This window comes from Melanerpes formicivorus, unplaced genomic scaffold, assembly GCF_026170545.1.
Source record: "Melanerpes formicivorus ecotype bairdi unplaced genomic scaffold, bMelFor1.0.p_v2 SCAF_10, whole genome shotgun sequence".
Lineage (NCBI taxonomy): Eukaryota > Metazoa > Chordata > Aves > Piciformes > Picidae > Melanerpes > Melanerpes formicivorus.
The window spans coordinates 12,964,588-12,987,825 of record NW_027142362.1 but is presented as its reverse complement, the minus strand read 5'-3'; the positions used below and the strand labels follow the sequence as shown (position 1 = coordinate 12,987,825).

The 23,238-nt window shown below is 40.2% G+C and overlaps 1 protein-coding gene across 2 annotated transcripts in view; it reads right to left on the bottom strand.

Annotated features, from left to right (window-relative positions):
• The window catches only part of FBN1 (fibrillin 1), a 156,842-nt gene that overhangs the window by 95,302 nt on the left and 38,302 nt on the right, over positions 1-23,238 (bottom strand). For both annotated transcript variants that reach the window (XM_068143780.1, XM_068143781.1), the window contains exons 7-8: positions 4,477-4,674; positions 1,078-1,203 (exon numbers count right to left, since the gene is read on the bottom strand). In XM_068143780.1, coding sequence (XP_067999881.1) covers positions 1,078-1,203; positions 4,477-4,674 — 324 coding nt within the window. The remainder of the gene's footprint in view (positions 1-1,077; positions 1,204-4,476; positions 4,675-23,238) is intronic.

Below are 23,238 nucleotides of genomic sequence, written 5' to 3'. Positions count from 1 at the left end.
CATGTTTTTGAACACCTCCAGGGATTGTGACTCCACCACCTTCCCAGGCAACCTGTTCCAATGCCTGACCACTCCTTCTGCAAAGAAATTTTTCCTAATAGCCACTCTAAACCCTCTCTGGTGCAATTTGAGGCCATTTCCTCTCATTCTATCACTTGATACTAGGGAGAAGAGGCCAACAACCACCTCACTGCTACTTCTTTTCAGGTAACTGTAGGAAGCAATGATGTCTCCCCTCAGCTTCCTCTTCTCCAGACTAAACAACTCCAGTTCCATTAGCTGTTTGTCACAGCACTTACTCTCCAGGCCCCTTACCAGCTTCACTGCCCTTCCTTCTCTGGACATGCTCTAGCACATTCTTGTAGTGAGGGGCCCAAAGGACACACAATGTTAGAGGTGCAGCCTACTTCTCTTAAGTCAAAGGAGTCATCTATGCCTGATTATTATGCTATATAGAGAAAAAATACTATCAAATTACAACTAAAAATTAGCAAGATTCCATAATCATGCACTGCAAATTTCCACAGTAATATCTAGAAGCTTCTGTACTTCTGAAATATGACAACCCATGAAGAAAGAGAAAATATTTGTCCTTCTTTAACATCTGCAACTGTAAGGCTGAGTTTAGAGCACAGTCCTACTGTCTTTGCTCAGCAGTGTCCAATTCCCATAAATGTTAAACACAGTTTACCTGAGTAGGTGGGAATTTGTTGAACCTTCCAGTCACATACACTTTTTGGTTAAACGATCCAAACAGAGACATGTGCCTGAAGCATTTCTAAAGCAACATGTCAGCTAAAAAGTATTTTTAGTTTTAATATTTAATTTGATTCAGATGTACCTTTGAGTCTGTAAAATGTTACACAAATAAAAGGCCAGAAAAAGCTGCAGGTCCAATATGTAAGCTTCTCTGGTTCAGATGGAGAAAGGGCCATTATTTGCACCTGTGAAGAATGCTATTTGCATATTCAGGGCACGTGAAACTGGAAAGCTTATGACAAACTTCTAAACAAAGTTGGCAAGAAAAAGAGGACTTTCCCCCACTTTATTTTCAAAGCAAGTTCTCAAAGTTCTTACCGTCGCATTTTTGTGTCACTTCATTAAACTTGTGTCCAGCTGGGCATTTGCACTCAAAAGATCCAACAGTATTAATGCAATTTCCCCCTTGACAGATCCCAGGGATGGCTTGGCATTCATCCACATCTATCATATAAAAAAGGAAAAAACCACTCATTTTTAATTCATTTCTCAAGAACAGCTATAATAATTTGTCTACACAGAAATTAAAGTAAATATGTCTCCATCCATTCTTCACCCATCATAATATTATGATACTTGCTCGTGAAGACAGACACTAATTTTGTAATTACTCTGTGCAAACCATGATTAAGTACAGTACCCTAAATATTTTCTGCAAGAAATCACATGGTTGTTATTGTTACAGACATTAAACATCTAACTGCTATTGCTTTGTTTTTCCAAAACATCTGGGGAATGGTGTGCAGAGAACACAGCCTGCCAAAACACAGGTTCCTTCAAAGTCTCCAAAGCTGGGCACCCAAAATCACTAGCATCTTTGAAAATCTTGGCAACTCCATCCAGTGCACAGCCAGCAGAGATGCGGGACCATGGAGGAGTAGCATGCCATAGGCATGGAGGGACCTTCATGGAGAGACATAGGGAACTGTGCAGTCATTACTGATGGAAATCATGAACTCGTCGTTCCAGTAAGATCAGCAGAAGTAACCTTATGCTGTGGTTAGGATTTGACTCAAGAAGTTTAATAGCCACAGTTCATGTCTCAGAAGGAATTATTGATGACTTGCTTAGATGTTCATAAACTCAGAGGGTTCTTTCCTCTTTATTTCTCTCTCTGCTTTTGATATTTTTACTCCAGAAAATGAAACCACAAAGATGGCATCACAGGCTAAGTAGGAAGCTCAAGACAAACATTTTCAAGCGACCCCAGTTTTGGGCCTCACAGATATTTTAGCACAACAATGTGTATCATCACTTAGCTGTGAAAATGTTGCTACAGCTTAGTAAAACAGCTCAAGAAGAGACTACAGGCAGAGGAGTGACACTGCAATAGGAGACTGGAGGTCTGGCTCACAGTCCCCCGGAACAACCTTGTCTCTGCCATTCCCTGTCCTTCAAGAGCAAACAGAGGCCTTGCCATTCTCCAGCCCACATGCCTCTACTTCCACCATCTCCCCAAGCAGGACCAGCTACTGCTGGTAAAACTCACTCTCTTGAATTCTTGGGTTTCACACTAGGATTGGTTTCAGCACAGAGACACATGCTGAAGGAGACGCTGCCTTCAAATCTCCCATCATAAATCCCAGAGCCAGCTGTAATGTGTCTTATAGTCTGAAAAGCCAAGTATGATGTCTGTACAAAAGGCCAAGAGGCAACTTCCCTGGAAGCTACAAGTAGGAAGTTTGAGGACCGCCAAGGGGCACATTTGTACCAGAAGGCAGAGCACTGTGTAAAGACCCCTGGGGTGGTTGGGCCAGGTCAGGGGTGCAGCAGCCGACTCAGAGAAGTGCTGTGCTGGAGCTAATTCTGGGAGGCAGAGAGAGCCAGCACAGCCTCAGCACTCTGGACACAGTCATACCGCTGCTGGGACTCAAGCTACAGCAACATGCTGTGCTTCAGTAACAGTCATCAGCTAGACTCCACGGCACTGCTCTGCCTTTAAAAAACAAAACAAAACACAACCATGCTCCTGAGTCATGATGTCTGTTTCAAAATCCCACCTTTTGGCTTTCATTTTCATCCTTTGTCTCTTTAAAAACCTCAGCTGTGATATTAATTTAACTTTCAGACAGACAGACAAAGTCAGACTGTGGGCAGTGATTTTCTGTTTACTTTTTAAAATAAACTTGCCCTCCCCTTTGTTTAATTTTTTCCTGACTTCTCTACACAGTATTAAAGGTTCCTTTTTCTCTTCAGAGAACCTGGATTTTATTTAACCTGTTTTCCTTTATTTAAACTGAATATGGATGTGAAATCCCTGAATTGTCTTCAGTCTGAATGGATGTTATCTGATTTCAAAAGGAGTGGATTTAGTACAACTGCATGAAAAAGAAAGCTAGTATGTGGCTTCATAGCAGATCTGTTGAATTTACAAGAGAAGGGAAAACTGGAAAGTGCAAGTCAAACATACAGGGCCAAAACTGTGTTGGCACCACATGCAGATTAGCATAAAGGTAGCTGCATAGTAAGAAATATGCAGCAAGCACAAGTAGTGTTATTAGGAGCTGCACAAATCCACTGGAGAGGTCACTGCTGTTTCTCCTTGACACAAACAAGATGTAGGCTCTAAGTAGGTGTGGCATGAGTTCAGGGGTGTGGGCCACATATTTATGCATATAAAGATTTCAGAAGTGTTCAGAACCTCAATTTACAGATTTCTGCACAGTTTAGTTCTGACCTTAAGAGCAAGAAGAGGAACAGAATGGTTGTGGTCAAAATACATGTATGTTGTGCAGTACACACAATCGTGTCCATCTCAAAGTACATCATGTCTGTCTGCAGGCACCAACCAGAACATGGCCTGTAACAGAAGATATCTACATTTTTTTAGGCAGTGGAATGCCTTGAAAGTCTTCATAGGAATTTAACAATTAAATCAAATTACTTAGATCTATAAACTTTATCTCTGCTCTTCTACAAAATATTGTAACTGATTAGAGAATGTCAGACAGATCGAAAAAAACCCTAGCCCCAAAGATACAGTCCTGGGAATGTATAATCCACATCAGTTTAATACATAGCTGCCCCTGTTAACTTTCTCCTGTTTCCTGCCAGACATCCAGACAATAAAAGAATTTATACAGCTGGAAGTATTAGAATAAAAGCCAAAAGCAGTGTAAGGACTTTCTATGGTAAGGCATGCTCTGAAAGAAGTAAGCAACATCTGGGTGGATTTTATGATTTGAAACAAATGCAAATGCATTTCCAAAATTGTATAAAATACATAACAGGGTATTTCAAACGGCATGACAGGCACTTTTCTCACGGTCAAAGCAGTGTAGCTTAAGAGATAAGACATGAAATCAAAATCAACAAATTTTAGCTAAAAAAAATCCCACACAAGATAAATGGAACAGTATTGCCACAGATTGATTTTTGCATGTTTTGAGAGCTTTCTGAAGCAGAATAAGTTCCTCCATGGACTGATTGAGTGGTACAGTCAGAAAAATACCATTACAGAACCAAGGGAAAGGGCTGCTGGCAGTGAGAAGAAATTCATTATGATGCTGGCTGCACATGACCTAAGTTTCTAATGTACTCACTTGAACATCAGGCACTCATTGAATCATGAAGTAATGCCTCTGACAATATTTTTCCATCCTTCACACATATAGCTGAGAATGGCTTAGGACAGGTTATTCACAGTAGTATAACTCAATTAAGATTAATCCAGTAACAATTTCAGCAGCTTTTGGGGAGGCTTTGCTGCTAACTTACCTTGACAGGCCCCAGTTCGAATATTTGGAATGAAGCCCCGACGGCAGGGATGCGGCTGGGCAGGACACATTTCACAGGGGTGGCCCCATGCTCTCCCAACTGTTGCACAGCAGAGAGTTTTTGTGCAGACTATTCCACTGAGCTGTCCCTGGCACATCTGGTTGGTCACCAAAGTGAAGCAAGGGCCGGTCCTGTAATCTGCATCAGAGACAAGAAACCTAATCAGCATCACAATATAAATACACAACAGAACTCATAATAAAGCCAAAGAACAGCACACTTTAGGCAAGTCTTCTGCACACAGATTGACCACCAGCCCAACAACCTTACTTAGCTATGCTCTGCAGAAGATTTCTCTCAAGTTTTCTTCTCTGAAAACAGGCAGCTCTAAAAATACATTGCGACTATTTTCCAGAATGACGTATGTAAGATTCCACAGGTCCCCTTTGCTGCTTGATTTCATCTCTGATAATACTCTTTGGGAGGTCTTTTCATCAGTTTGTTCTAAATATTCAGTGAATTAATTAAAATAACACTGATAAAAGAGTTAGGATATGTTTATTTCCACAAGTAGTGTTCTCAAATAAGTCTCAAGGGAAGAGAATACAGACTGCAGGAAGCTTTTTGAGGGCAGTTTTCACTACTGTTCAGGCATACACTGTACCAGATATGTGGGTATGCTCTCCCTACAGCTGAATGGAGGGCATGTGGAACACATCTGCTTTGATTTGTTTATGGTAGGACAGGCCACTTAGCCAACAAACAGAATTTAACTAAGATGTTAATAAAATACTCATAGGGTTTATTTTGTTCTGTTCTCCAAGGGCAAAAAGCAAACAGTGGTACTGCCAGCTCCTGCTGTCTCTTGCATATCTGGGGTGCACACTTGTTAATTCCTCACAAGTGCCCCTAACATGTTCTCTGTTATGGCGAGCCAGGACAAAATGCAGCATCCTTTAAGCACAGCCAGCAAATGATGAACTTGATTGTTCTCTGTACTGAAATAGTTACCAGGTGCCTCAGCCAAGGTCACTAAGTAACCCACGCTGTCTTAAAGATGCGACACAGTAAACCCTTCTAATTTGTGGACTGCTTCCAAAATGTTTATGTTCCTTTCCCATCTGCCCCATCTCCCCACACCGGTGCAGCTTGAGATCTATTAATTTGACTCATCTTCAGTCCAGGGGTGCTGTGCCTGTCTGTTGTATTAATCATGGCACCCTTTGATACAATAAATAAAAGGGCTAACAGAATTTCCATAAGCAGTATTGTACTGCTATGTTGTTACTATTTGGCAATTAAACATGATCTTCTAAAAAAGGACATCAAATTAGTCTGAAAATCTTTTTCTAAATGACACTGAATACCATTTACTCTTCATTAACTATGTATTACAACCTACCATTGCTATTCTTTGTTGTGCCTCTTTAACAATCACCCAGACCATCTCTTTTCCATTTAAAATACCGAGGTAACAATCATTTCCTTCCAGCCTGTGGAAATTTGTCCTACATTTCCAGATATCTGCAGAATTAACCTGCAAGAGTCCTTTCACTAATATTTTTTCAGCTTCCTGGTGCTGGTTAGCTGTACTAGCTGTATAAAAATATGTGAAGGCAAATACTCCTATTTAAGAACATTCTTAAATGCTATCAAATTGCAAATACAAAAATTTCTATCCTATCCCATCCAAACAGAACATTTACTGAACACTTCTCCCGCCCCTTTCCTAGAAATTCTGTCAGCCTCATCATGAAATGGGTCAGAATCTCTGGTAACATCTCTCTTAATTCCTTTTCATCACCTTAACATTTTTTTGGCTTGGCATTTCCCATTGCATGCCTTTATTTGCCATATTAATTTTCTACACTGCAGCAAGTTTGTCAAGTACTTTTCCCATTTATGAGCATTTTTGTAACTGCTTTAATCTTCCTAGTTAGAAAGGCTTGGTTTGCTTCTATTAAAACTTTCATTGCCTCCTTCCTCATTTCTCATTGTAAAAATGTAGCTTTTGAATTATGTAGTACAAACCCAAATATTAACAGCTTTATTTCATACCTTCAACACACAAATGAATACAAAAAAGTTGTGACCAATCATACCTATCAATTAAAAAGTCTTAGTTCCAAGATAGATTCTTTGCCCTTGAACAAAAGGAGATTGCATACTTTATTATATGGAAAAGTCTAAATATTAAAACTCCTAATGTCAAAACAATAGATGATAATTTCTTTAGAAACATAGTAATTTTGTGTTGGCAACAGGAAATCTCCAATGTACCTCCTCAGAATGAAGCCCCTCATTGTAGATTGTCCCTGTGCCGTTTATATATAGACACTTTAAAAAGGAGTCATTTTGGTCTCCATCGCCGCGGGAAGCGTGCGTCAGACAGTAGTGAATAACCCATCTTGTGTTTTATGGTAGAATATGAATGGATCAGCATTTACAATTGTTTGCTTTCAAGCTATAAATGACTTTGCAGTGGCTAATATGACTTAGAACTATGGTGAACCCAATGAAGTTAACTTTATAATCATGCAAATCTTTCCTCGAGGTTTCAGTAACGAGAAGTAGGTCAAATATGCACTCAAAAGCAAATTCAGCTTCTATTTGTTGTTATCCAAGTTCATACCACTTTAGTAGAGAGAACTACAGATATTTTCATTCTGACTTTTCCCTTGACAAATCTAATTTCTAATACTGCTGAGTACAGATTTCCTTCTTTTTTTCTCAAATATAATCTTCCAGCTTTTCACAGGTAAGATTTTCACTTGCATTCTGAACGGAAAAATTCTAACGGTCAGAAGGTGCATAAGGAAAGGTTCATTTGGATGTACACAGTGACGTAAGGCCACAAAGAAATCCACAATTCAAGTCCTTTCCTCCTTTTTTTTTTTTTTTTAAATATAGAGGCTTACTAAAAAGAGGTCTACAAACAAAAAATTCTTAATAATGAGTTCATGATTTTTTGACACATTACAAGATAAAGGCCTACAAGAAAGAAGAGTTGATCTGCTGGAGAGTAGAGAGGCTCTGCAGAGGGACCTCGACAGGCTGGACAGATGAGCAGAATCCAACGGCATGAGATTTAACACATCCAAGTGCCGGGTTCTGTACATTGGCCACAACAACCCCATGCAGAGCTACAGGCTGGGGTCAGAGTGGCTGCAGAGCAGCCAGGCAGGGAGGGACCTGGGGGTACTGGTCGATGGTAGGCTGAACATGAGCCTGCAGTGTGCCCAGGCAGCCAAGAGGGCCAATGGCATCCTGGCCTGCATCAGGAACAGTGTGGCCAGCAGGAGCAGGGATGTCATTCTGCCCCTGTATACTGCACTGGTTAGGCCACACCTCGAGTACTGTGTCCAGTTCTGGGCCCCTCAGTTTAGGAAGGATGTTGACTTGCTGGAATGAGTCCAGAGAAGAGCAACAAAGTTGGTGAGGGGTTTGGAACACAAGCCCTATGAGGAAAGACTGAGGGAGCTGGGGTTGCTCAGCGGGGAGAAGAGGAGACTCAGGGGTGACCTTATCACTCTCTACAACTACCTGAAGGGAGGTTGTAGACAGGCAGATGATGGTCTCTTCTCCCAGGCACCCAGTACCAGAACAAGAGGACACAGTCTCAGGCTGCGCCAGGGGAGGTTCAGGTTGGATGTTAGGAAGAAGTTCTATACAGAAAGAGTGATTGCACTATGGAATGGGTTGCCTGGGGAGGTGGTGGAGTTGCCGTCATTGAAGGTGTTCAGAAGGAGACTTGACAGGGTGCTTGGTGCCATGGGTTAGCTGTTTGGGTGGGTTGGATTGGTTGATGGGTTGGACACGATGATCTTGAAGGTCTCTTCCAACCTGGTTTGGTTTATTCTAATAAAGATTTATTCTAATAAATGGGATTCCAGTACCATGATGGCAAAATGAAGGGAGAATGGCATGACATGTAGAGAGATTTCCTTGAGTTACACCATTTTCCCTGAAGGGATTCTGTTTTATGAATTATGCTGATTTCAGCAGCTGTAGTAAACACCTAGGGTCTATGCTACAAGGCAATGATGTGCCATATGAGCTAAAACCCCCAATCTTTATTTTGTGACAACAAAGTTTCCTTCTATATTCCCATCATTTGTGCTTACTCAAACTACTTCAATAAGTAAAGCTAAAACACAAGGTTCCGAGGTTCAGTCAAGAGCTGAAAAGAGAGAAAAGGGAAAAATATAGCCAGAAAACAGCTACACAGTTTGTTTAGGGTTTTTTCCAGACACAGTTTCATTTTAACTGAAGAATGTTAAGACTTGAAAATATTTCAGTAAAATGAGTTTTTAAAGATGTGCAACTGATAATTCAAATGTTTGAAGTAACTTCTAATGCAAATTTCAGCATCCGCAAGCAGCCTTAAGTAAGGCATTAGTCACAGTTATCTAACAACTTTATCAGCTTCTTCACATACTCTTTAGCTGTTTTGATAAGGAATAATTCCACAGGGAGCTTCAGACAACTGAGAAGATGGCGGAAACTATAAAACCACATTAAGTTCATATATCATCTAAAAGAGCAAGAGGACAATAGAATGAGGCTGGTTTACACCATGAAGGAATTCAGCTTATTAAGTCTGCAAGAAAGAATCAAGTTTCATTTTGATCTGGAGCTCGTTCCTGTTTGAGCCACAATCACCAAATAATTTTAGTTATCTTCTCAAAGGATCCTTTATGTTCCTAAAAGCATGAAAGAGACTGCTGAAATATGTTGTACTGATAGGCTTTGATCATAACCAAGCACAGCAATAAATAATTGTTCCAAGTAACACTGGACAGCACCAAAAGGACTCAGCACCAAGGTAATGCAAGACTTTTGACACCAAATACATATGTTAAGCCCTCAGTTCATGTTAACTTCTGTTTGTTTTCAAGCACAATATAGCTTTTAAATGGAAAAAACACAGCAGAGAAAATTTCTGAACTAATGGAACCCAAATTAAACAATTATGCTAGTGCAAGGATGCTGGATGAAATGCTGGTCACTCTTTCCTCCAAGAACTGTTTCTTATAAATCTCCTATAGAGAGTTTTTGATGGCTCAAATTAACAGCCAAATTTTTCAAATTGATAACCACCTGTTAAGGAGGTTATAAACTCCTCCATTGCTGGTAAAATAAATGGAAACCACAGGGGTTAAAAGGATGAGAACCTAGGAAGACAGTGTTTATCTTATCATGACCAAGATTTCATCACTGAGAACAGGAAAACGCCACCTAAAGAAAATGGAAACTGATAAAATGAGGGCTTCTTTTCCAGTTCTTAGCACACAGCATGCACAGCTCAAACAGTATCTTCCTCATGCTACACACTGCCTGAGCAGCAAACCCGCTTGGAGGAAGGAAGCATTTGTCCTTGCTGGTAGGACTTCACAGGGGTGAATTCTGCATGAATTCCCAAGTCCAGCCAGGATTCCTGTGAAACTAAAACAATCCTCAGCAATGCAAACCAGCAACTTCCCCTTTCTTTAGTACAGGGGAAGAAAGTAAGACATATTCTATTCCATTACCATACAAACCATGAAAGAAAGTTCAGAAAAGGCTGTAAGCCAAGTGATGTACCCTAAAGCTGATCTTTGTTACAACTTATTTTCCTGTCTAGCAGCACTTTTTTTTCCTGCCGTTAGATGGGTTGGTTGTTGAGGCTTTTTCTACCCACTGGGGATAAAAGAGGAACATTGGAAATGAGACTGCACAGGCAGAAATACAGTCCCATCTCAGTGCTGCTCACATAGAATGGCCTAGGTTGGAAGGGACATGAGAGATCATGTACTCCAACCTCCCTGCCATGGGCAGGTATGCCTCTCAGCTACACTTCTCTGTGCAAGGTCTCAGCCTGGCCTTTAACACCCACCAGGAAGGAGGCACCCACAACCTCCCCTGGACAGCCTATTTCAGAGTCCCACCACCCTTGTACTGAAGAACTTCTTCCTAAGATCCAGTCTAAACCTACTCTCCCTCGGCTTGAAATGATTCCCTCCTGTCCTGCAACACAAAGAATAATACTAGCTAAAAGTTTGGTGGTCTGAGTTTCAAATAGCAAAATCCTTTTAACATGATATGTGACTTCAGGCAAATTTCAACTGCCTTTTATCAAGCATCCAAATCGCATATTTCTAATGGAAATTTCATTTTTCAATGGCATTTTTAAGGTACAAACAGGAATTTTAAATTATGAGAGAATTAGAAACTATGCAGTTACAAGCATAAAAAAATAAGTACTGAGTAATTAAAATACAGCATTCTGCAGGAAATTACAGGAACAGTATGAGGAATTGAGCTTCCATCTTTCCTTCATCTGGAACAGCAGATTCCAAGAATGCCAAGATACCACATCTCTGTTACAGAGAGAGGAAACTTTCAGATTAGAAAAAGCAGGATTAGGATTAGGATTAGGAAAAATAGTTGATGGGATTTCCAAAAATGTCCAGTGGCTGAACACTTGTATATGGGAAAAATTAATGGAAGAAAAGTGAATCCAGTGTAGCAACTCAAAGATCACCACTACAAATGAGACAAGAATGACACCAAGCAAATTATGGCTTTAAAACAGATAAAGAGTGTTTGAAAAAATTAGCTTTCACTGAGCTCTCATTGAAGAATCTAAACTGACTCAGGTGTGCTTACACAAACAAAACTCCGTTCACTTTTCCAGAGTTTAAGAAACGGTAATGGAAGAAATGTATATCAGATACTCTGATCGAATATCTGAAATAAGTGGTGACACAATGGCAGCAAGGATATGCTAAGAAACATAACTCTTAAAACTTTAGTTCTCTGCAGAAGCCATGTTTCTTGGCATCAATGAAAACTATATGCAATCTCTCACTATAGAAACAACTATGCTGTTGTTGGAAAAACACAGGTTCCAACACTGTATATTTCACTGTACTTCAATCATCTCACTCTCTTCAGAGAAGGCTGACATTAAAGGTAAGGAACACCACCAACTGCTGCTCAGAAAAGTGAATGGCCATGCTCAGGACCCCAAGGGATAAGTATTAGTTACCTCCATCTTTCCTAAAAGATTTGGACATGTCACACATCTTGCTTCACAGACTGAAGACCAGAAACACAAAACAATGTTCCTATTTTAGCTCAATGCAGTGACTTCCAACCATTGAAAAACTCAGACACAATAATTCTCCATCCACAGGTGACACTGAAATGCCAGTTGATAAATGCATCCCATCACAACACACTTTTTTTCCACACAGGCTGTTTCCTTAAATAATTACTCACTGTTATGCACTCCCTGTCCTCTCCTCCCCCTAGCCAGACACCATTACTCACCCCAGTCAGATCCCAGTGTGTCATCATTGGAAAGTACATGGCAAAGATATCAGAGGGTGTTCAGAAGGAACGAAAACAAAACTTTGTAAATATTTTAGAACTTATTTCCTACAATGTTTAATGTTTCTTGCCAGTGAGGTTTGGTAGGCTTAGCTGTGGTATGTGAAGAAATAATCACCATGCCACTTCTGTCTCCTCCCTTCCAGTGCCAGAGACGGCTTCGCATATTAACAAGACCCTTTCCCAACTGCTTCAGCACAAGAGTGCAGCCCAGAGCTCAAACTGCTAAGATTTAACACTGGCTAGTACTAAGATGTCACTGGAACCAGGGACTCAGTGTGCAACCATTCAGGCACTGTTTCTGGCAGGGGTATAAACCTGGCAGTCGAAACGTCTCAAAACACTACCGCTGCGCTGCGGACAGATCACAGCTCCAAGTTGTTTCTCATTATTTTAACAAGAGCAAAAAACACCCATGGAAGCATACCTAATGCTTCCAATAAAGAGCTTCCACTGCTATCGTAACTCTTTATTCTGCATTAGTCAGCCACAAAATTTAGTTACTGCTTTATATATTCCAGCCCCAGGAATATTATCCTCTAATTCATGATTCTGGTGACTCCATTTCTGCATGTCTTTCTCACCTTTGGTTGTTGTAAATTGTTCTCATATATTGACTCGCTGGCATACTCCAGCTCCAATTTATTTTCCATTCCGTAAGCTGCTTCACAAATCCATTTTTGCACAGATGATCTGTTTAACATGTCTATCTAGCAAATGTCTTCCTAGGATACTGGTTAAAGAACAGGATTTCTAATAAACAGCTTATTAACCATGTGAGACTAACATTATCAGTTGCACTGGAGGTACAGAACAACTCAGGGTGACCATTTTCAAGAGTATTTTGGCAACCCGTTCTCCAGAATAAATGCACAACTATTTTCACGCCAATTTTGTTCTCCCGACTGACCCAGTTCTCGGAGTCTGTAACTGGAAAGAAGTAATATTACAGTAATAAAAAAAATTAATAATAATAATAATAAAAAATGTTCAAAAAATTATTACTGAATTGGAGTGATTTGTTGCACACATTTTAATCCAACACGCAGACTAAGCATTTCACCAAAATCAAGGCTTTAGCTCTGTTGTTCCCAATTACGTGCGGCAGCAGTCCAAATACAGAAAATTGTTACCACATTTTATTCTTTTCCATGATGAAGAAAACAGTAAGCAATGCAGTTAAATGTAGAATAACTTCACATTTCTGAATAATCAGTTACCTGACAAACTCTAGCCCCTCCTGCTTTGCTGTTTATGATACAAAGAAACCGATCTTTGCAGATTTGAACTTTTCCAATTTCTTTCACAGGCTAGCAACAATGAAATAAAATTTTGAGTTGACTTTCATCTCCCCTTGCAAAATAAAAAGTAACTAACTTTGGTGACATATTTATTGTCAGAACCAGATGATTATTAAGGAGAATGGATTCAATTGAAAAACTCTGGAGGTTTCACTTATAAAAAAACAAGCTGGCTGAAGTTTATTACTACTTTTTTAACGAGTTCTTAAAAAGTGCCACGTTATAGAATCTCTCTTAACATGCTACAAAGTATTAACTATTAAATAGCAAGGTAAAGACAGCACTCGTAGACAAGCTCTGTATATTTTTCTTTTCTCTTTGGCTCAAGAAGACACTGACTATAAAGTAACTGAGACTATCGAAAAGTAGTGCAAAGTGTGCAAGAAAAATAGATTCTGATGACTTAGAGTATATTATATAGACCAATATCTAAAGAATGGGAAAATGCTTTCAGACAATACCGTACACAGGACTTAAAGAGATACTGCTCACATTTGAAAATGAGAGGGAGTGGTCCAATGTATTAGAAATAACCTCTTTATTCTAAGATAAAAAAGTTCCTCTGCAGTGTCATGAAACACAACACAATTGCAGAGCACTGGAATGAAACCGAGTCCAGATCTGAAAATGGGTTATAAATAAAAAGGGGAGGTGAGAGGGGAAATGGGAGCCAATTTCACTGCTCAAGCTAAGTAAAATACAGTGAGTAAACATACAGCAGGAATGAGAAGCCCACTGGCTTTCAGTGTGGATCATTTAAAAGGAAGGTAGTAAGTGTAATAAGGACATTCTGGGTGTTGGTAAGTATGTATTTTCATAATAACACATGGACAAGTAACTTTTGTGGTCCTAACAGAATGCAGAACTTCTAAAATTCTGGCAGCTTTTTAACAAGGTAATTAGAGCAAACAATTTCTTCTTACTCCATTCTAACAGCTGCAAAGAATCATCTGGCTTGTCATAAGCAAGCTCCCTCATCCTGCCATATCCCAAAATGACCAGCCCTCCTGAGAAATTAGGGCAATGGAAAACATGAGCCAAAATGAAAGCAAAGGGTATCAAATGTATGCAGGCTTTATTCCCATGCTGACTCTTCTCCACATGGCAGACAGCTCCCTGGCCAAATTTCTTCAGCCAGGCACTTGCCCACATTCTTGTATTCTCAGTTCTTCTCAAATACATGTATTTTTAGTGATAAGATTTTAGTGATGACAGATTTGATATGATGTAAATACTAACTTTTTTTTTTTCCCCCCACTAGCCTGAAGACTTTGGAATAACTAATACTGTTCATTGAGTAAGGTTCTAAACCATAGTTTTACATTGCAAATGTTCAGCTAAAAAGACAACAGAGAGTGTTTTAATTTTGACAGAAATATTTTAATAATTATTTCATTCCATGAGCTCACAGTAACTCCCCAAGAATGCCAGAAAGTGTTACAAATTTAAGTCAATAACACACAAAAATTGCTTCAGACACTAATATTTCACATCTAACTCTACACTTAAAGACATGAACTACATAACTGAAATACTGTGTAACCCTCTGTGTCAGAGGAACAGATTCCTTCCTCAATGAAACTGGGCATCACCGTGTACATACACCAGTGCCACCAGGACCAAAATCTGGCTCATTTTGCCTAACCACATATATGGGATTTGCATTAAGACTGTGATCCAAAAATAAACACAGTAATAACATGCACTACTTAACTCTGCATAAGCCTGATGGTATCTTCTGTTGAACTGTTATAGAATGCAGGCCATAATCCTGGCACTATTCTCATATAGTTAATACCTATTGCTAGAAGTCAAGAAGACAAATGATCTAACCTTGACTCACAAGGGCTTTCAACTAAGGAAGTTTAATTCCATTTAATGTATATATTACACCCACCAATATAAAGTACACAAGACAGTAACATTTGTGTGTTTCATTACTCCTTTTTTTGCACAATTCTAGAGATATTACTACCTCTTAGTTTCTCAGTTATTATCAGCATATTTTAGATTTTACAGGTTTTCACAGATTCTCTCTTTAACACTTTTGTGTACTATTTACTAAAGTATTAAATTTCTCTGCTCCTTAACAGAGCTTCTAGACTTCTATGTTTACTGGAGAGAGCCAAGAAACATCAGATATCTTGGTATTTCATTTAAAATAGTGAAAGCATTTATCATTTCTTTAAGGTCTGCTGTCGTTCCTGCCCTCACTGGCCATTTGGTATCTCTAGCATCTCTTCTACTTGTTGTTGGGAATGTCAAGTCCTGAGATTTCATTTGCCTCCACATGCAGGGCAAATCATTTTAACTTGGGAAATGGCCACCAGTCTGTGTGCCTTGAACATGAACATTTAAGGTCTTGCTGGTTTTGTAGATGCCCAGACATGCACACCCAGCATTAAGTGCAGGTCCCAGTTAAAACTGAGGGGTCAGACTCATTGATGATAGAATGACAATTCAGTGGGGGAATCCCATTGCCTGTGACAGTGCATGCACACATCCACACATGGAAATGAGCCAGTATTGCAGGGGTGAGAGCTTCAAAAGTCTTCTTCCAAAAGCTGGGTCATACTGGCTCAATCAAAACTGACACACTCCAATTGTATTTTCTAATTATGTGCTCAAGGGGAATAGCATCAGAATCTTGGAAACCGTAGTTTGTACTGAATGGTCCATTACATGGATCGTAGCACAGTTTTGGATGATTTCTCACTACTTATTTTAGAGATTCTGGGTTGAAAAACAAGGTTCCTCTCACCTCCATGCCACATAAATCCCAGTGGGCCGTCACATCTTATTTATTTATTTATTTCCCATGACGGCCACTGAAATTTACCTGTGTAAATGCACAGAACATCTGGATTTAATGGTTTCAATTAAAGGAGTTCATAAAAATGGTCCTCCAGAACACACAGCAGTGAGAAGCATGTAAGTAATATTTATATGGGCTATGTGAAAGAAAGGAATCGGGGGTTCAGCAAATGAGCCCAGTGTCTGTGAATAGCTAGCTAGGGCAGTGAGTGGAACAAATAGCTCTGCCCTGTTCTTAGTGTGCTTCAACATCATAATGGTGATTTCACAGAAAAATGGGAGATTTCACTTGAAGGAGGAAGATGAATATACACACATATCTGCACATATTTGCAATTCCTTCCCCCCCCCCCCTTCCATTTAGGGTACAAAAGATTAAAGCAGGAGTTTTGGTACATTCAGGCTATACAGAGACTCTCCAAAAGATAAAAGTAACATAAAAGGACTCACTTAGATTTAGGACAGCTAATTGCCAGTCTCATTAACTCCCAACACAGGAGCACTTAGCCTTTGAGTAAGGTGTGTGTTAGCCTGCCATGTGAGCTGAGCCTCCCCTTCTCATATTAAAAGGCAGGGTCTAACATGGTAATAGTCTGGCGTAGCTACACATGGCTGCTAACGTGGCATCATATATGGGTAGTACCAGAACCTAAAACATATAAAAATTAGGATAGCCATAGAACATGGAAGTCCATTCTCAAAAAAAAAAAAAAAAAAATCATGAAAATGTGCCTTGAGAATTTATCGGTTTAACTATGCTACTTATAGATAAAATAATAATTTACGTTAAATTTGCAAAGCCCTTACAGTCTTGCTTCTGTTTACAGATAAATTATCTGCAGAAACTGTTGTTGATCCAGATGCCTGTCTAATACATAATACTTCACAGCCTCACAAAATGCTGTGTATGAAAGGATGGAAACTGCTTCTTGGCCTACTTTCTGCACTGACATACTAAAGAGGAGGGATAGTCTTGTGGTTGAGACACTTGGCTGAGACTGAGATGACCTGGGTTCAGTTTCAGATTCCGCTACAGACTCCCTGTATGTCCTTACACAAGTGACTTAATCTCCCTGGATATTAGCTCTCCACATGTAACATGGGGCTGCCAATACTTCTGGATGGTGTTGGGTTTTTTCCCCTCTTCAGACTACACAGTCTTCGGGACACAGACTTATATGTTTTGTGAATGATAAAAGGAGCCTCAGACTCAGTTCAGGTCTCTTGGCATTATTGTGATAAAATCAGAAAAGAGGTTTTGTGCAATATTTTTTTGTGTTAAGACCTTTCAAGGGTTTTTTCATTTGTTTGTTTGCTTTTAGAAAATGTTTAATGAATTGTCAGTTTCTAATAAAAGACCAGAGGAATCAGCTCCTGAGATTCTGTGTCTTGGGTGAAGGCAACAGCAGCAGAATACATTCCACAGGGGAACTCATGCACAATCAATTAAGTTGTCTAATTAATTTTCCAACTCAATAGATGCTATGAACTATTTTTTTATGCAGGAATATATCCATACTGGGTACACATGTGCAAAAGCAATCAGAAAACTTTTTAAATTCTTAGAGGAGAAGGACAGGTGATATTCACTTGAAGGGAATGGACTGCTACGTGGGAACAATGCCCTCTCACATGGGATTCATAGTTCTGTCATGAAAGGAAAAAACACATTGAGGGGATAAGAGTATTTTCCAGTTAAAAAGGTTGTGTAGATACCATCAGGGACTAACTTGTTCATCACTATTTAGAGTGATTCATGGTATTAGGTACCCCACAACTAGGAAGATTGAAATCACTGTCTACATGGAGAAAAAGAGCAAAAGAAACTATTAGAAAGTAAGTTTGAATCAAACTGGGCCAAGCAGCATACATACTTCACAGGGGTTTTAACCACAGATGACAGGAGGTACATCATAATATCTAACAACAGAGATCTGTTTCTCAAGTCCTAACTCCAACAAAACTTCAGTTGGCATCAGCAGGAACTGTGTCTGAATAAGGACTCAGGAATAAAGATTGAAACAAGCAGGAGAAGAGTAACCACAGAATTTTATGCCTCTCTCACAGGGTCTTCAACAGCAAATTTGCAACTGCTGTACATTTTCTCTGCACTTCCTTTCCCATCATTGTGATCACACAAAAGTACTTATTCCACTCTAACATAATGAACTGTTTTTGAGACTGTAGTTATAATTGTGATGTCTGGATTAAAACAGTGAGCTGTGACATTTCTTAGAGTCCTAAGGGAGATGACAGTGAGTTAGAGACAATACACAGACTCTTGATAATCCAGTTATGGGATGGATGACACAGAAGCACAACAAAGCACATCAGTTGTGGCATTATCACAGCATTTCTATATAAGCAAAAACAATTCATAAAGGAACTTATGAAAATGCCTATCAGAGATAAAAAGTGATAAACATAACTTTTCCTCCAACCTATAACAATAATCTCTGCTAGTAACTGTTTCAAAAACGTGTTTGCTAGATCAGATGAACCAACAACAATGAGACAGCAAGCCCTGTAAAAGATGCTTGCTACCTATAGGTAGGGGAAAGCCAGAGCAGAAAGCCTTTGGGAACAAGTGTGAAGGGAACAAGGATACTAAAAAGCAGAACACCAAAAGAGCAAGAGGGAAGAAAAACAGAAAGGCAGCAAAAACAGGATGGATCAAAGCAAATCTAACAAATGAGTGGGAGGAACAGAGACATGGAAAGATAAACAGCAGGAGCCAGCAGACACCATGTGTGAGAAGGGGAGAAAAGGAAGGGGAAGGGAAGGAAGACGCCGGCCAGCACAAGAGGTTGGCCAGCCAACCAGGACAGGGAAATCTGCCAGGACAGGCCAGCCAGCTAACTAGTTAAAAAGGATGTCCAGAAAGCCAACTAGTAGAAAGCAGCCAGCCAGGCAAAGCCATTTAGGAGAGGAACCCTCCTGTCGAGCAGAGCTGGACATCTGTTGCATCCTGCACTTAGGCAACAATAACTGCCTGCAACATTCCAGTCTTGGGGCTGATTGCCTGGAAAGCTGCTTGGCAGAACAGGACCTGGGGGTGTTGATAGGCAGCCAGCTGAACATGGGTCAGCAGTGTGCCTGGGTGGCCAAGAAGGCCAACGGCATCCTGGCCTATATCAACAATAGTGTAGGCAGCAGGACTGGAGAGGTGTTTGTCCCACTGTACTCAGCACTGGTGAGGCTGCACCTTGAGTACTATGTTCAGTTTTGGGCACCACAGTATATGGGAGACACTGAGGTGCTAGAGAGTGTCCAGAGAAGGGCAACAAAGCTGGAGAAGGGACTTGAGACTAAGTCTTATGAGGAGTGGCTGAGGGACCCGGGGTTCTTCAGTCTGAAGAAAAGGATGCTGAGGGAGACCTTATTGCTCTCTACAGCAGCATGAAAGGAGGTTGTAGAGAGGTGGGTGTTGGTCTCTTCTTGCAAGTCACAACTAACACAGCAAGAGGAAATGGCATCAAGTTATGCCAGGGAGGTCTAGATTACACATTATGAAAAACTTCTGTACTGAAACAGCTACTGCTACAGCCTGTCCAGGGGAAGTGGTTGAATTGCCATCCCTGGATGTATTTAGAAGTCATCTAGATGCGGTGCTCAAGGATATGGTGCAGTAGGGGCCCTAGCAGAATTATATAATGGTTAGAGTTGATGATCATAAAAGTCTTTTCCAACTATAGCGATTCTGTGACCTGCAGCAAGCGCCACACTTTGCAGAGGGGAACAGGCAGCAGCAACACTCACCATCATGCTCCAAGCCACAAAAAGATGCCCAAGAGTATCCCAGCAACGTGATGAGCATCTCACTGACACAGCAGAGCACAGTGTTCCCCCAGCTATGCACTCTGAAATATTACCTACTATTATCACTCTGACCAAACACAACTAAGCAACAATTACACAAACTGCAGCTATTAACCACACCATTTTCCACTTTCCTCCCATCAGTAGGGTTGACTTCCATATTCTGTTTGTACTTTGATACTTTCAAGCTTATAAGATACAAACTTCATATCCCAGTATTATTTTCATCATTCCATGTCATAATTCTCAGTGAGAAAAACTAAATACCAGGCAGGTAATGAGGATATGAGATTAAAAAGAGGGTTACAAGCCACATGAAGAAGGACCTAATCCAGCACTGATAGCATACTGCTTAATTAGGCAGCCCCTATCTATACTTCTCAAAGAAATGAAATTAAGTGTAGTGAACAAAGAAAAAATTACATCTTTCTCTGGAGTCCTAGTAGATACTAAATGCTTGTGGTGTTTTCTGAAATATTTTCCACACTGAGAAGACAGAAATTGAACAATAGATTGGAGCAGAATAAGCCATAGCAAGGCCTAATTGTGTTCCTGTCTTTAAATTTAAAATTCCTATTGCAATTAAAAAAAAAAAAAAAAAAAAAAAAAAAAAAGAAAGAAAAAGAAAACAGAATGCAGAAAAATATATACATTTACATTATTTCTGAGAAGCAAGCTCCATTTCACAGTCACCAGTCTGTTAAGCACATCCTGTTCATTTTTATCTCCCCAGCAAGTCTTCCTGCTACAAATCAGCATCATACAAAACAGGTACTGAGCTTAAGAGGTGGTCCTGTCAAGAAATCAGGACTCAGAGAAAGAACACCACAGCAACCCCAGGCAGAGCTACAGGCTGGGGTCGGAGTGGTTGGAGAGCTGCCAAACAGAAAGGGACCTGGGCGTGCTGATTGACAGCCACCTAAACATGAGCCAGCAGTGTGCCCAGGTGGCCAAGAAGGCCAATGGCATCCTGGCCTGTATCAGGAATAGTGTGGCCAGCAGGAGCAAGCAAGTCATTGTATCCCTGTACTCTGCACTGGTTAGGCCACACCTTGAGTACTATGTCCAGTTCTGGGCTCCTCAGTTTAAGGACATTGAGACACTTGAACGTGCAATGAGGCTGGGGGGAGGCCTTGAGCACAAGCCCTGTGAGGAGAGGCTGAGGGAGCTGGGATTGTTTAGCCTGGAGAAGAGGAGGCTCAGGGGAGACCTCATTGCTGTCTACAACTACCTGAAGGGGGGTTGTAGCCAGGAAGGGGTTGGTCTCTTCTCTCAGGCAACCAGCACCAGAACAAGGGGGGACAGTCTCAAGCTGCACCAGGGGAGGTTTAGGCTTGAGGTGAGGAGAAAGTTCTTCACTGAGAGTCGTTCGCCATTGGAATGGGCTGCCCAGGGAGGTGGTGGAGTCACCATCCCTGAAGGTGTTCAAGAGGGGCTTGGACATGGCACTTGGCACCATGGTCTAGTCATGAGGTCTGTGGTGACAGGTTGGACTTGATGATTCTTGAGGTCTCTTCCAACCTTGGTGATACTGTGATACTATAACAGGAGGGAGGTAACCTATGTGTGAGCAATGTCTCAATGCTCACCTTACCATTCTGGATATAGGATCTAATCCACATCACTAAAACCATGGAGTGTCTTTTTCCTTTTAACTTTGTTGAGCTTTGAATTGAAGTTTCAAGCTGTTAATTTAACTACTTTAGCCCCCTCAAACTAAAAGAAAATTCAAAACTGAGACAAAGGATATCTCAGGTATTAAAAGCTCACTTCTGCTTGGGACTGGTAAATGACAGGCAGCATCTTGAGGTTCCTGCAAATGGTAAGAGGAGAGAGAGGAAGGGAGGCAGGAAGGAGCTCCCACCTACTGCTGAGGAGTAGTGAAGAGTTAAGAGGTGTGAGTGCACAGAGTATGGCATAATGCAGTTTAAAGTTCCTCTGTGAGAGTTCTGGCATCTGTCTAAGCTGCAAGGTTTAGCAATTACAGTGCCAATTTAAACTTGTGCTTAAAAATATAGGAAAATTTTCCTTTTCATTTTTAATAGAATGAGTACCTTTAGGAATCTAGGTGGTCAACAATAAACATATGTATCACTCCCAGCAATATTAGTGGAACAACAAACTGTTCTGAGTGGTGTCTGAGGTTTCAGCTGTTTGTAAACTAGCACTCTGGGAAAACTTTTAGAAGGCCTTAAAAAAGATTCCCATAGAACATTAGAAAGATCATAATTCATGACACTTCAGTGACAAACAAAACTTCCTCCTCATTATCAGAGGTATTTTGCACTATACCCAAAAAGTAAGTAAGATTTCTCCTGGAAATAATGTCTTTCATCCACATTATTCTTATCAGGAAAGTGCCTGAACTTCTATTTCAATAATTAAGCTACAGTTTTCAACTACATCTGTGATAAAAAACCATTCACATTAGAAAAGTGATTTCAAAGCATCAAATAATTTATAAAATAAGTCTGCAGTGCTTAAACTGCTCTTACATACAAACTTTTTGTTAATGTGTGAATGTATTATAAGCCTAAATTATAAAGATCATTAATTTAGCCCACACATTTGCAATGCAATAAGCACTGTATTGGAACTTTTGCCTGGCAGCATGATGATCTATTTCTTTCCTCCATTTCATTTAATTGGGAACTTGAAATGGATCAGCAAATTTTAAACAGCTTATTAAAAGCCCTTTTCACAAAAGTGATCTTGCTTGTTTAACACGTGAGCCTCAGGCTGCTCCTGTGCAGGGCAGAAAGCCCGCTGCCTGCCTGTGATTTGATTCTACTGTGAAAGAGGTATAGAAAGTCACTGAAACCCTGAGTATCTGGGTATCTGCACCTGCGCATCAACATCACACATAAATGTAACTAAAGACCTCTTTTGGACTTAAAAGGGCTACTTACACTTCATGAGAGGATATTGGAGGATATATACACAAACTTCTCTAGATGTTAATTAATGCACATTATCACAGCTGCATTGAGAAACTTCAGAAATATCAGGCAAAAGATTGTGCACACAGCACATAAGCCCAAAAGAAAAAGCACACTACATTATGAAACCAAAAGAGGTTGTATTTATCTTCTTTACTATTTACTCTACTAGAACATTTCTTACTCATCATCTTGCAATCTCAAATTGCTGTTAAATAAATACCAGTCCATGTAATGGTATTTTCTATAACCTACTGCCACAGATCGCAGCGTCTTCTTTGCTAAAAACACATTCATATTTGTGGCTTATGCCCTTGAGCACTTCTTATTTTTACCCAAAAGTAATGGTTGGTAGCCTTGTATGACAGCACAGAGCTAACTAGTTTCTCAATAACCCTGCATGCCTTCCTGAAACCTGGCTGACAAGATAAGATAATGCCAACTCTGACTCCCAACTCAAAGCCCACCCAAGTCTTTCCCTTTCTTTGACATGAGTAAACATTGCATCCCTTTCA